General features: G+C 37.2%; 1 protein-coding gene and 1 long non-coding RNA gene across 3 annotated transcripts in view; one reads left to right on the top strand and one right to left on the bottom strand.

Moving 5' to 3' along the window:
• The window catches only part of LOC128112172 (uncharacterized), a 168,060-nt gene that overhangs the window by 54,559 nt on the left and 99,897 nt on the right, over positions 1-13,604 (bottom strand). The gene's annotated exons all lie outside the window — the stretch shown is intronic.
• The window catches only part of Samsn1 (SAM domain, SH3 domain and nuclear localization signals 1), a 90,056-nt gene that overhangs the window by 59,400 nt on the left and 17,052 nt on the right, over positions 1-13,604 (top strand). For both annotated transcript variants that reach the window (XM_052741012.1, XM_052741013.1), the window contains 3 exons: positions 3,700-3,849; positions 8,683-8,812; positions 10,832-10,983. In XM_052741012.1, coding sequence (XP_052596972.1) covers positions 3,700-3,849; positions 8,683-8,812; positions 10,832-10,983 — 432 coding nt within the window. The remainder of the gene's footprint in view (positions 1-3,699; positions 3,850-8,682; positions 8,813-10,831; positions 10,984-13,604) is intronic.

The following is a 13,604-nucleotide window of genomic DNA, read 5'->3' as shown; positions in this document are numbered from 1 at the left end:
TACTCCACTGAACTCTGTCACTTCTAGTGTATGCATTAAATGTCTTAGCATTACATGCACATTTGTAAACTATGCCTAAGCAAAGCCCACCATAACATTAATTTGGTAGATAATAATACTAGCAGTACCAATGACAGCTATAGCTAATTGAGTGCTTGTCATGAGGGAAGTATAGTGCCACCAAGTTACTTATCTATTTAGGAACTATTGGTGTTTCAATTTGACTGTTGAGTTTCCTGAGCACAATGCATTTCTACTACAGAGTTAACAAATGATAAAGGCAGAACCCAACCTCATCTCTGACTTTAACATGTGTCACCTTGTCATACAATCTTATTTACTTGGTGCCACCCAGGATGAGTGACTAAGGAAAGGTCCAGTAACCAGTTAAATAATGGGAGGGAGTCTCATCGAGAAAACTAAGAATGCAGCACATATTTAGATCTAATCCTCACCCTGACCTTAACTCAGTGAACTCACTAATAGTTGCTTTTAGATAAAGAGGTTCTATAAATCTTACATACAGATGCATCTATATATCATGTGTTATTTTTATTTCAGCAAGGGATATTCTAGATAAAATAAATTAAAATAAAATTTCATATAATATTATTTTTAGTATATCCATTAATATATACCTATATGTATAATATATTTTATTGATTTATGTAATATATATACATCAGCCATCACACACACACACACACACACACACACACACACACACATCCATCCCTGCCTTAGTTTCTGGCCAAAAGCCAACTCCAGGGAGAATGGGTTTGTTTCAGAGCATAGTTAAGGATTACAGTCCATCGTGATGGGGAAGTCAAAGCTGTAGGAGCGTGAAGCAGCAGGTCATATCAGATGCATAGTCAAGAAGCCGAGAGCAATGAAAGCATGCTCAGTTTCCTTTCTCCATTTATAAAGCCCAGCCAGGGACAGCGGCTAGAGTGTGTGGCTTGCCTCATCTCAACTCTATCATCAAGACCATCCCCCACAAGCATGCACAGAGCTTCATTCCCTAAGTGACTCTAGATCTTGCCAAATTGATTGTAAACACCAACCACTGCAATCCCTTTTTACTCTCTCTACATTTAGAGTGACTATGTATAATTATATATGGACTCACATGCACATATATGTATAGGCACTTATTTATGTATGTGTGTATGTACATGTGTAAATACACAGAGCTGTTTTCTCCTATGTGGTTTTTAACAAGCCTATCAAAGTATCTCAAGCTCATTCACTGTCATTGGAATAAGTAGTAATGGCCTTGTAATTTGCTAAAGCGTTTAGCAGAGCTGATAAAGTAGTCTCCCATTTTTCAGAAACCCAGTATCAATTCTTCCTCCTTTCCACAGTTACTAACACAATGACATGGTTTCTGTTAGCTACTCTAGAGTAGTGTTGTAAGGAAGGATGACAATGCCCACTTCATAAGGCCTGGAGACTGGCAGCAATATCACTTAAGATGATAATGACAGCAACAGATGTGTGAATTCTAACCAGAAATCTAGTTCAGGCTATGGAGAACTTCACAGAAAAGAAAACTAATTTAACATATGTGGAGACACTTTCTCTGAAGCCTCTATAAATTATGATGGCAAAAACAAACATTATTTATATTGCATTATTTTAAGCCTAAATAATAGTAACAATATCAATTTTAACTACATAATATACTTTTATGTTTATTTCAGTTAGTAAAATAATTTTACAATTAAAACAAGAAAGTTTAAGCAAAGAGAAGAGAAAAGAAAAAGGCTAATTAAAATTTGAGTGCCTCCAAATTATATTTTATTCTGATATTTGGAATTAAGCAAAGACTCTGCCTTTATAACCTTGAATGTAGAAATTAATAATGTGCAATGAGGGTTTAAATTGGCTGTCCGTTCGTATTTATCATAGGCAATTTGGGGTAAGATATGAAGCAAAATATAATATTGATTAATAATGATGTTAACTATGTGGTTAAACTCTCATATTAAAATATTCAAGCTCACTAATCAGAAGTTTCCCATCATTTTTTATGTTCTGGGAATGACTGGCCATCCACCTATCAAGCATGGTGGGCAGTACTAAAGCAGATGACCTTCATAGTTCATTGCTTGAACATGTGAGGTACCAAGAATATCTAATCCAAATATGTCCTTCAGGGGATGGGGGAAAGTGCCTCAAATTTCCACATCGGGAATTTCATTTATTTAGAGGATATTGAGCAACAGTTAACATGCCTTGAAGTACTCTTGAGACTGGAATGAAGCATACAGAGAAAGCCTTTATTCTCATGGAACACATATCATGTGGGAAATGCAGATAACCACTAAATGAGCAAACAAATTGTCAAATAAAATAAGGGCAGAGAAGAGGAATAAGCCAGGTAAAACAACAGGAAGTGTGGACAAGCATGGAGAACGACAAATCAGATAAGTTCTTTCCTGTTACTCTATGTTAACTGGAAACCTGGATAGCTTGTGAAATCTGTGGCAGTTTAGAGATGGTCAAGGCAAAAGCATGTCCAAACTTTGGTGAGAACCGTGTAAAGTAGAGCAGATGCACAACCATGGCAATATTTTGTTGCCATGTCTTCCAATTTCTGTTGTACATCTGTGAGTCAGAATCTCCACAAATGAGCTGTTAAAACTAACTGTCCCCAAATATTGAAGATGCTGTTTTGTTATCTGATAAGTAGCTAAGTGTGAGTTCTTAAAAATATGTTATTTTACACAGATTCTATATGATGTAACACATATTTTATAAACATAATATTGATTAACAATAATGTTAATTATGTGGTTAAACTTTCATACTAAAGTATTTAAGATCACTACAGAGAAGTTTCCCATCATTAATTGTATCTTACCACATGGATTTATGCTATGCTGTTGAGCTTTGTAGGCAAACACCAATACTTACAATTTTTTTTCTGAGTCAGAGAAGAAATCACTGCTTTATCGGGAAGATTATTAATGAGCATAAGGTAACAGCAAACCAAATAAAAGACTTAATTGTTATATATACACAATCTATGAATTATGTGAGGATTTCTTTATTAGTGTTGAGCCAGATACTATTTATTATTACCTAACGTGAATAATGAGCATGCATACACACCCGGTCAGATAAAACATTGTAGACTTCAACTGATTTAGCTAACTTCAAAACTTCTTTAAAAATCACTATGACCATGCCAATCTCTTTGAGATGCAAGAGGCTACTGTAATGCTCTTCCATCACAGAAGGGTGATAAAGGATTTTCTAATCCCTCCATTAAAATACCTCCCATCATATAACTGTAATCACTCATGTTGCCTGATGGTTACTTCTATTTTGGTCATCTCAAAAACAATAACTAAAATGATTGTTTAATAAATCTATTAAGCCATAGCTGAATTTCTCAAGGAATTTCACATGCAAAGATGAGAACTTTTGAGCAAGTTTCTTATGCAGGTAGCCAGCTAGAAATGTTTAACAATATGTGTTATACCCAGAATGTGTAGAGCACAAAATGATCAAAAAAAATCCAAACTTGGATTCTCTCTAAGGAGATTATCAATGAGTGCTCTTAGGGTTGGACACAGGGCTTAGACGTGGTGTGCATGCCTAGCATTTGAAATCCCTAGCACTGAAAAACACTCAACCCAAACAAATGATCTTCTTGATCATTTCATCTTTTGTAAAATCATTCTACATCAGGTCCATGAAGGGGAAGTAACAAATGGAAGTGAAGAACAAAAGAAAACTTCAAATAATGGAGCAAATCTAGGTAAAAAAATGAGGGCTATTTCATGGACAATGAAGAAGAAAGTGGGGAAAAAATACATCAAAGCCCTTTCTGAGGAAAAAGTAAGTATATTTTCTCATCGATATTTTTATATTTTTGTAACATATTCAGTCGGCTCTTTTCCTAGATCTAGACTATTTGGTGCTTTATGAAGCACTTAGACATATTTTTTTCCTGTATTGCGGTGTTCGTGAGTGCCACAGGGTGCAGGCAGACATCAGAGGACAACTTTTCAGTCTATTCTCTCTTCCAACTTTTACATGGGTTCCTTGGATCAAACTCAAGTCCTCAGGCTTGCTCAACAAGTGCCTTTACCCATTGAGCTATTTGCTTGGCCCAGTTGTATGGTTCTTAAAGGATTATTACTCCCATTTTAAAGAAGAAAATCCACACATTTGGCGTGTGAAGAACAGTATATGTTTAAGTTGTAGCAAGCACCTGTAATTCATTCCTTCTTACTACCAAACACTATTTCATTTATAAATAGTCTACATTTTCCACATCTACTGGTGGGTATTTAGGCTGTTTCTACTTTGGACATAATATAATTAATGCTGCTGTAAACACTTGTGTGTGATTCTTTGTATGAAAATATTTTTTGTTTCTTTTTGATATATGGTAAATCTACATCTAGTATTTTGAGAAGCTGGCAACGCTTGCCCAAAACTATGCACAATTTTACTTAGCCGATATCAATACGTAAGTGGCTCCAATGTTTCTATATCATGTCAGCTTGTGGTATTTTTTTAAGTATCAGCAATTAGCGCAGATGAAGTAGATTCACACTGTAATTTTTCAGTTATGTTTTTCTTCTAATGGATGATACTGAGATCTTCTAATGTGCTTGTTGTTTCTATTTCTCTCCAGAGAAACGTCTATTTAAATATTTTGTCTGCTTTTTAATATTTGGTTATTGTCATTTAATAAGTTTTAAATATTTATATAATTTCTGAATGAGTCTTTTATCCATTATATGACTTCTAAATATATATTTTACTATTCTGTGCATCATATTTTCATTTTTATTGTTATTTGTATCCCAAATGTTTATATAATTTTATAATAGTCCAATTTTTCTTTTTTTCTTGTTATTTGCTTTTGGCATCATACTTGAAATATTGCTTAACACAATATAATGAAGATTACTTCTGCCTTTTTTCCTAACAGCTTTATAATTTTAGCTCTTAAATTTTAGTGTAAAAGCCATTTGTGGTTAGATATTCTATCTGGTGTTTCGGGGGAGTAAAACTTCCTTCTTTTTTATGTAAATATCTAGTTGACTCAGCTTCACTTGTTGAAAACTCTTCCTTCCCCATTACATTGCCTTGGTAGCAATGTTTAAAGTCAGCTCACCATCAATATTGTTATAAACATACAGATCATAAATCTAAAAGTGTATGCATAAACTTTCAGGTCTATATTGTCAATCCGTATGTCTTATGCTCAATTTCTCTTTCAGCCCTCCTCTACTTGAATTCTGTCCCCAGAATTCTATCACAATAGTAATAACCCCTTTATTGCCAAACACAATGACACTTTGCTTTTTAGCTATAGACACACATGGTGACATGTTTACATGCAAAATTTTCTCTTTGTTTCTTTGAGCATACTTTGAACTTTTCTCCTTCACAGAACTCTTCTTGGCTTTGCTTTTGTTTCTGTTTCCCTAAATATTAAGTCTTCTCAAGGCTTCTTAAAATACTGGATGCTCCATTAATATAGCCTCTCCTCTTTTGTGATCTTAGACAGTGTTATGCCACTGTTTTTCAAAGTATCTCTAGATATGACTTCTTCACTTACTTGCTATATTAAATCAAATTTGATGGTATCACAGAAATGTCCAATAGATACCACAACCTGTGCATATTAAAAAACTGAAATTCTCAATATTTCTATCAGAAAACAATTATTTCTCATCTATTATTTCCAGTGGCAAAAGACCATACTTTCATGATTCTAGACACCAAAGAAAAAGTAAGGAGAAATAAGAATCACTCCAAATTCTTTCTCCCACTTTGAACATAATTATCATTATACATAACACTATAATCATTATTATCCTCTTGTTTCTAATGTCCAAAGAATACTTAAAACTTATTTTTTTTTGAGTTGGGCAGTGGTGATGCATGCCTTTAATCCCAGCACTTGGGAGGCAGAGCCAGGTGGATCTCTGTGAGTTGAAGGCCAGCCTGGTCTACTGAGCGAGATCCAGGGCAGGCACCAAAACTACACAGAGAACCCCTGTCTTGGAAAAAAAAAGACTTTATTTTTTCTATTCAAATTGTCCCTGATTTAAACCAAGTCGCTAGCCTCCCCTGCCTGCATTACCACAGTCACCTTTAAGTTCTGTCTATTGAATCTCCTATAAGATCCTTTCTGGAAAAGAAAGTGTGTGAAAAGATCTCTGAAAGGCAGAAACAGGGCCCATCAGGGCCCAGATTAAAACTTCAGAATGTCTTATAAAGGATCCCTTCATTACAGTGTCCTCTAGCTGGTCCTCTGTGGAAATAAAAGAAACACCAAGGATTAGTTGGGGAAATGCCTGTGAACTCTTTGTTGTTGTTTTGTTTGTCGAGACAGGGTTTCTCTGTGTAACAGCCCGGCTGTCCTGGAACTCTCTTTGTAGACCAGGCTAGCCTCAAACGCACAGAGATCCACCTTCCTCTGCCTCTGAGTGCTGAGATTAAAGGTGTGCTGCCACCTCCCAGCACCTGTGAACTCTTAAGAAGTGTAAGTGCATAGGGCAAGCCTTGCAATGGCAATACAAGGCTGACATCTATAAAAAGAGAGAGAGAGAAGAAAAGTATCAGAGTTTCTCTTTTCAGCCCTCTTCTGAGAACGTTTTGGTTAGATCTGTGGGGATTTTGAACCAAAACTTCCCACTAGATGAGCTCCTTTTTTTCTCCTCACCAGAACAGGCACAAATGTTATTGATAAGTATTCAGCTACTGAGAGGCAGTGAGGGTCTGGCTTCAGCACAAACACACAGGTAGATACAAAGGGAAATAACTGGAACCACTAGGGTGTATTAGTCCTATTTCTGTTGCTAATGGCATAACACAAAAGACTGATTATTCACAGACAGCCTAATTTGGTCACAGTTATGATCCAAGATTGGGTGGCCACATCTCATGAAGGCGTTTTTGGTGGCAGGGTTACAAGGCAACAGAGGTTATCACACAGGGACAAATGCAGTATATGTGTAGATGTTTTAGTGTCTATCCATTTGTTAGTAAAGCCACCAATACTCAGTTGGGGAGGCCCTATAATGATGACCTGTCTAATCCCAATCACCTCCCAAAGGCCATGCCTCTGAACAGCAAAGTCAGACTGGCTGTGCCTCTAAACACCAAAGTCAGATTAAGTTTCCCCTTTTATGATACCTCACAGTGGAAATTTAATGCACATGTTGAGTTTGGGGAGATGACAAACAATATGGAATCATAGCATTCAGTGTCCAACTCAAGGTTCATGTGCTTCTCACAATACACATTAAGATCTAGGTGTCATGTTCCCATGGCTACCACAGTGGTCTACAATGTTCTTCATGAATTGACTCTCAACCACTGCTTTGAGTTACTATGCAATTCCCTCCTTTCTCTCATGACCACCTGAACACCCAAGGCTAATTATGACTTTAGTTTTGTTCTTATCTTTCCTTTTGCTTAGAAAAGTATCTTCAGAAGAAAACAAAGTGCTGTTTTCTCATAATTCAGGCCAACATATTATAAAAGGTTATCTTCGTACATTTTCAAGTAGATTCTGGGAATTTGTTACCTTACAATTGAAGTCTTTGGAATTCATTTCGCCTAAATAAACTAACCTTTTTCATTCTTGCCCAATTTACTAGTTCTCTCAAATTATACATCTTATCTCCTTTACAACACTTATATGCTTCATGCTAATACTTCCATGTACATATGTCCAACTTCCTTAAAGATATATAAAGCTTATAGAGTATGCCTTACCCATTCAGACTAGAACATCATTTGTTAGAGTGAAAACCTTTTATCTGTGATCTTGTTTATTAGAGTAGCCACAAATTTTAGAAAGGTGGCAGGTACCTAGGCTGTGCTTTATAAACATTCCCTGAATAACTGAATGAAGAATAGATAAAAGTAGAGAATCAAACTAAGTCTATGTTTATTATGAAGTTTTATCAATGCTCAGTAATGCTCAAAAATAAGACTATTGAATTACAATGTGATGAGTATTAAGAAATTCATAGGCTTTGTCCAAACTTTCTAAAAATGGCAAACATTTGAGATGTTTTCAAGGAAATGTAATTTGTTTTGAAATTGTCTGTCTTTTCTAATTTAATGCAAGATTTGCTTTTCACTTGAGTAGGTGGCAAGCACAGTATGAGATTTGTAAAGCTCCTGAAATAAGGCTTGCTTTGGAATTGCAAAGTGAGCATGGTTTATTCATATCTAGTGATCTGGTAGCGTGCAAATAACTGACATGAAACAAATGTGCAGAGCTCAGACCTGTAGTATCAGATCTCAAAGGATTAGTAATGGTGGCGAACAGATAAGAGCGAGAACATGAAGAAGTAACGGCACTTTAACAGACAAAGCGCTGATGCCAACACAGCTAACATTTCTGATTAAATAATCTTGATATGATATTCATCTTTATTTTCAAAAACAGACCATTATAATTGTAGTTGAATTCCACACTAAACGATGTCTCATCTAGGGAATTTTTCCAAATATCCTCTAAACTGTTTTCCTAGAAAATGAACTGAAGATTAATGACTCTCATATTTTATGCTGATGTATTCATGAGTGTTTTATTGTTTAAATGTGTCTTGCTTGTAGAGTCAGTGCGAACAGTGAACATCTCCATGGAAATCTGATCCGTACACTTAACCTCTGATATGTTTTGTTTTGAAGGAGGAGGAAAATGGAGAGGAAGCCCTCCCATATCGGAACAGTGATCCCGTGATTGGAACACATACAGAGAAGATCTCCCTCAAACCCAGTGACTCCATGGATAGCCTGTACAGTGGGCAGAGCTCTTCAAGTAAGGCTGATGTGTAAGGGGTGACATCTAAGAAATGAAGCCTGGGTTAAACTAGTTAAAAAAACAATGAATGGTCAGCCTGAGGTTGTTTACCAGGTTAGAAACAAAGATGCAGACATTTGATGATAGAGAAGTTGAAGAGACTGGGTACATGGGATAAACATGCAGTTATTGATTGTGACACATAGGATAGTATACGTTGACATTATAGCCTGCAGGGCTCTTGTGAAAACGCCTCAAAAAATTGTATTGATAATAAAACCTGATGTCAAAATTGGATGCTCAGGAAACCTAGTGTTATCTCTACTCAAAAGATAGAAAATTATTTGAAATAGAGAAGTAAACTTCTGTTTTATTTCTCCTCTCTTCCTTCTTTGCTTTTTTCTTTCTCTCTTTGTCCCGTCTTCCCTCCCCCTCTCACTCCTCCCACTCCTCCTCTTCTTCTTCCTCCCCCTTTTCCTTCCTTTCTTTTTAAAAATTTCCTGCTTTTCTGCAAAGTGCAGGACATCTGCCTCAGTTCTGTCATTTGAATTTACCGTAAGTACGTAGAGACTGAAGCAATGACTAATACCACATGATAGATATGTCACCAGTCAGGTGGGAAAGAGGATTAGCAGGCAGCTGGAAGGATTGCTGAGTCAACACTGATATTTGTCTACGAGGTCATTACTCAAGATTCAGTCACGTGTTTCTGCTATACTAGAAAGTACTGGTGGTGTTGGTGCCTTATGTCTTTCTATATGTAAACTGTTAGCTTTCCTCCAGTCTCTTCAGGACTTTCAAATGTCACTGCAAAGTTTATTTTCCTTTTCCTTTGCAGTCAGCTACTTCTGGTATTTGAAGATGGCTTCCAAAAAGCCTGTATTTTAAATATCCTCAATTTTATTCATATTAGCTGTAGAGCAGTTATTTTGTGGTGAAAAACTAATGCAGGCACAGTTAAAGGATGTAGTATGTGTGTGTGTGTGTGTGTGTGTGTGTGTGTGTGTGTGTGTGTGTGTACGATTCAGATTTCATAAGTAACCATTCTGCTGGAACTTTTCATATTCAAGTTGTGATACTGAATGTGGGAAGAATTTTATTACTCGAACCCATGAGGCAAAGCCTGCACTCTCACTTCCATCTAGAAGGGAGGCATGGGGAGATAGTGTCCCCCTTACATGCTACATTTCCGTTCACATACAATGTGGAATGTCCTGCAGGACTTTCAGCTCATTTCATAATGCATGGTAGTGAAACTGCAGCTGTTGCCTCCTGGAGCAGCCAAGGGTCAGTCTGAAGGAGGAAGTGAGGAGACTGAGGGCGTGGGAGAAACAAGGAGGCCTTTCCATTGGTAACAGAATATGACACCACAGAAAGGAAACGAACTGGAGCAGAAGGGAATGCTTCCTTCTGTTTGCTTTGTTCTGTTTTGTTTTCTTACACCTGAAATTCAAGACCAGAAAGGAAGGAGACCAGAAAACAAGCATACAGGCAGATATGGATAGCATGGAGGTTCAGATACTTGGGCAATCTTCCTCTCTACCCCATGACAAGCAAAAGCATCGCCTTTGTAAGTTCTTTTTCACGGTCTTTGTACACATTCAAAATTCTGGAGAGGATGTTTATTACAATTATGTAAGTTATAGGGAACCCTGAAATGTCATGTGTTTGTCATTTATGATCAATAATAACACAAATGATTAAATTGTGTCTATCAAATTCAATCATTTTTGAGTATGAAATTATTTGTCTAGGTCAAGGTTTGAACCTGTACCTTGCTCCAGTGTAGCAAGTGGGCATTGCTTACTGTCCTTTAAGCTAGATCAGATCATAGAGTTCAAAATGAGATGGTATTGGAATAGGATTGAGGAGAGTATTCAGACTGGTAGGGAAAGAGTCAGAGCTAGCTCAGAAGAATGAGCTACTGAAGGAGTTTGATTAGGGGATTGATGAGGCTGGCATCCATTGCTCCAGTTCCAGACAAGGTGCAGGAGGCTGAGAACCTTCCATGAGAACTGTGAACCTTTCCTTCACCAGGTGGAGTAACAAGCTGTTCAGATGGAACAAGTAACAGGGACAGTTTCCGGCTGGATGACGACAGCCCCTACTCAGGGCCGTTCTGTGGCCGGGCCAGAGTGCACACAGACTTCACACCAAGTCCCTATGACACCGACTCCCTCAAAATCAAGGTGGGCCCACATTACATGTGCTTCCTGGTTTGTCCAATGCTAGTTGCATGATATACTTTAGGGACTACAGGAAGTATGTTCTTCTCATAGTAGGCTAGACCGGCCCCCAATGGGAAGAATTTGAACTTAATGTGAGATGGGGTGAGAGGGATCAGTCTACTGTGGCCACTAGCATAAGATAATGTAAGTGTCGAGTCTGTGGGAGAGAGATAAATTGTCTGCATTTTTCTGAACTCTGAAACTCTCAGAGGTGATCAGCTAGACGTGCCCACCTGATTCCAGCTAGATTAAAAATAATGAAGCAAAGAGAGGGAGAGAAGACAGAACTATGGGGCAGGAACCCAGCAGAGCAAAGACTTGGGGATCCAGATGTGGCTGGGCTACTCCAGTTCTTTCTAACTGGGTTGTATTGTGTAACCAGAGCACTTTTCCCTATTGATAACCCCAGGCCAAATTTTACCTTACAACAAATTACCCTCGGCTCTGAGGCTTCTAATAACATATTAATTCAGTCACAGTTTTTGTAGGTCATAAACCTGGGTATGGCTCAGCTATTGTCTTCATAAGGATACCCCTGGCCTAAGTCAGGCTGCCAGCTCTGCTGTGATCTCCCTAAGATTTGAAGTCCTTCTTAAAGCTCCCATGTGTTAGTAGAACATCGTTTCTTATACATCCCTATGAAACTATGCCTATGTGCCACTAAGGTGATTTTCTGGATCTCTCATAGAACACAATAAAGATCCCACAGTTCCTGAGGAAGGAAACATTCTTTGCCTGGGTCACCTGTCAACTTTGTTGAAATGTAGAAGTTTAAAAGTTACAAGGTAGAAGACCACAAGTGTAAAATCCTACAGGAAAGACCCAGTGAAGAACTGCCACACCTAGAAACTTGTTAGAGCTCCTAGGGAGTTTGCTGGTCTCCTAGGTGGATAGCGTCTGGCCTGTTATTTCATTCTCTCAGGGAAAAGTGCAAACACCTAGACCCAAAACCAGAAGGCAGACAAGTATACATACTATACCAAATCAGAGAGATCATATCTTTCAATTACAATCATACTCAATTATGTATTACTATAGCAAATAAAATTTGTGTTTCATGTCAATCATATATTCACAGATTTGCATAAAAATATAGATTTAAGCATAACTTTAAGGATAGAGCCTTAAAAGTAGCAAATATTGGGATCTATAGCATCTCTTTGGGATGTAATGTTGTATCTCAAAAGAGTAACTATGATTCTTATTTGAGTAGATATGACTCATAAAATAGGCATGTATTTTCCTAGAAATGAAATTTCCTCATAAAGAAATATCCCCAGGAGAAATTTTACTCTTGCCAATAATTGCATTCTATAGCTACGTGTAGTCTTAGATATGAATACACAAAATGCTACTTGGTTTTGCCATGTCAATCTGCCTACTTCATGCTTCACTGAAAACTTGGTTGTGGATTTTATTCTATATAAAATCTCCTTTTGACGCTATCATAAATTTTGGGCAATTCCAGTGAGGTCACATGTTACCTGGGAAACTGAGGTCCTTACATGAAGTTCTTAGTGCCATTAATAAAAGAATTAATAATGGGCTCAAAATTGAGGAAAATTTGATTGTAATTAAAAAAAAAAAACAGCGCAGAAGTTGTAAGTCTCCCCAGCTACAGGGAAGAGGGAGATGAAGAAGAGGAACAGAGAAAGACATGGCATTTGAGTTAGTTCTGCATGGAGGTCACCCACATGGCAGAAAAGCAGCCACATGGTAGAGATGGGCACAGCAGAGAAAGAAAGAAGGCAAAGTATTAGGGAAGGCACACTGAGAAAAGAGGTAAGAGGAGGAAAAGGAAAAGTGTGTTTTTCTGAGTAATTCAGACAGACTTGAGAAATTGTCTGCAGCGCTATAAGAAGGTGACAATTCTGGGGACTGATAGCTCTTTAGCTCACTAAAGGGCTCATTATTTCTCTTCTGCCTCGAGCACAGCTTAAGGTTAACCCACTTCCTAGTCCTTTGGCTAGATGATTGGCCAGACCAAACAGATAAATCCGTTTATATTTTGAGTACCTTGAAAAGTTAGGTCTCCACCCAGGCCAGAAAGATAGTTTTCCCCATTACTTTAGTTCAATAAAAATAATTTACATGGACTTATTTTATACTGTAAATAAACTATATCAGATGAGCTAAAATCATAGGCAGAGTTCAAGTGTCTTTCTTCCCCTTTAAGAGACCATGTTTGAATGATGGTTTGATGCTTTATTCCATATTGATTTAGGAGGGGGGAATAAAAAGGGATCCTTTTTAAGCTCACAAAACTTGAGTTTGAGTTCTGACACCATCTTTAACTTAATTTAGGCTAGAGAAAAGTCACTTATTATCACTGTTTCTTAACACTTAAAGCAATAGTCTGATGCCCCATACTAGTTACCTAATACATATTTAGTAAGCATAAGATAATAGTATATTTAACATGTATACCATGTATATTGTTCTGCAAATGTAAGTTAGTGAATTAATATGATAAGGAAGATAAAAGCATCATCAAGTATGCTAGTGTTTTCTTCACTCCATAGTGAACACTTTGATTGAAGAAGTGAACTCACATCTATTTCTGTAGTCTCTGAAGACCTTTA

Source organism: Peromyscus californicus, unplaced genomic scaffold (assembly GCF_007827085.1).
Source record: "Peromyscus californicus insignis strain IS unplaced genomic scaffold, ASM782708v3 Scaffold_16__1_contigs__length_79575227, whole genome shotgun sequence".
NCBI classification, from domain to species: Eukaryota; Metazoa; Chordata; class Mammalia; order Rodentia; family Cricetidae; genus Peromyscus; species Peromyscus californicus.
This window is presented reverse-complemented; position numbering and strand designations above follow the sequence as displayed.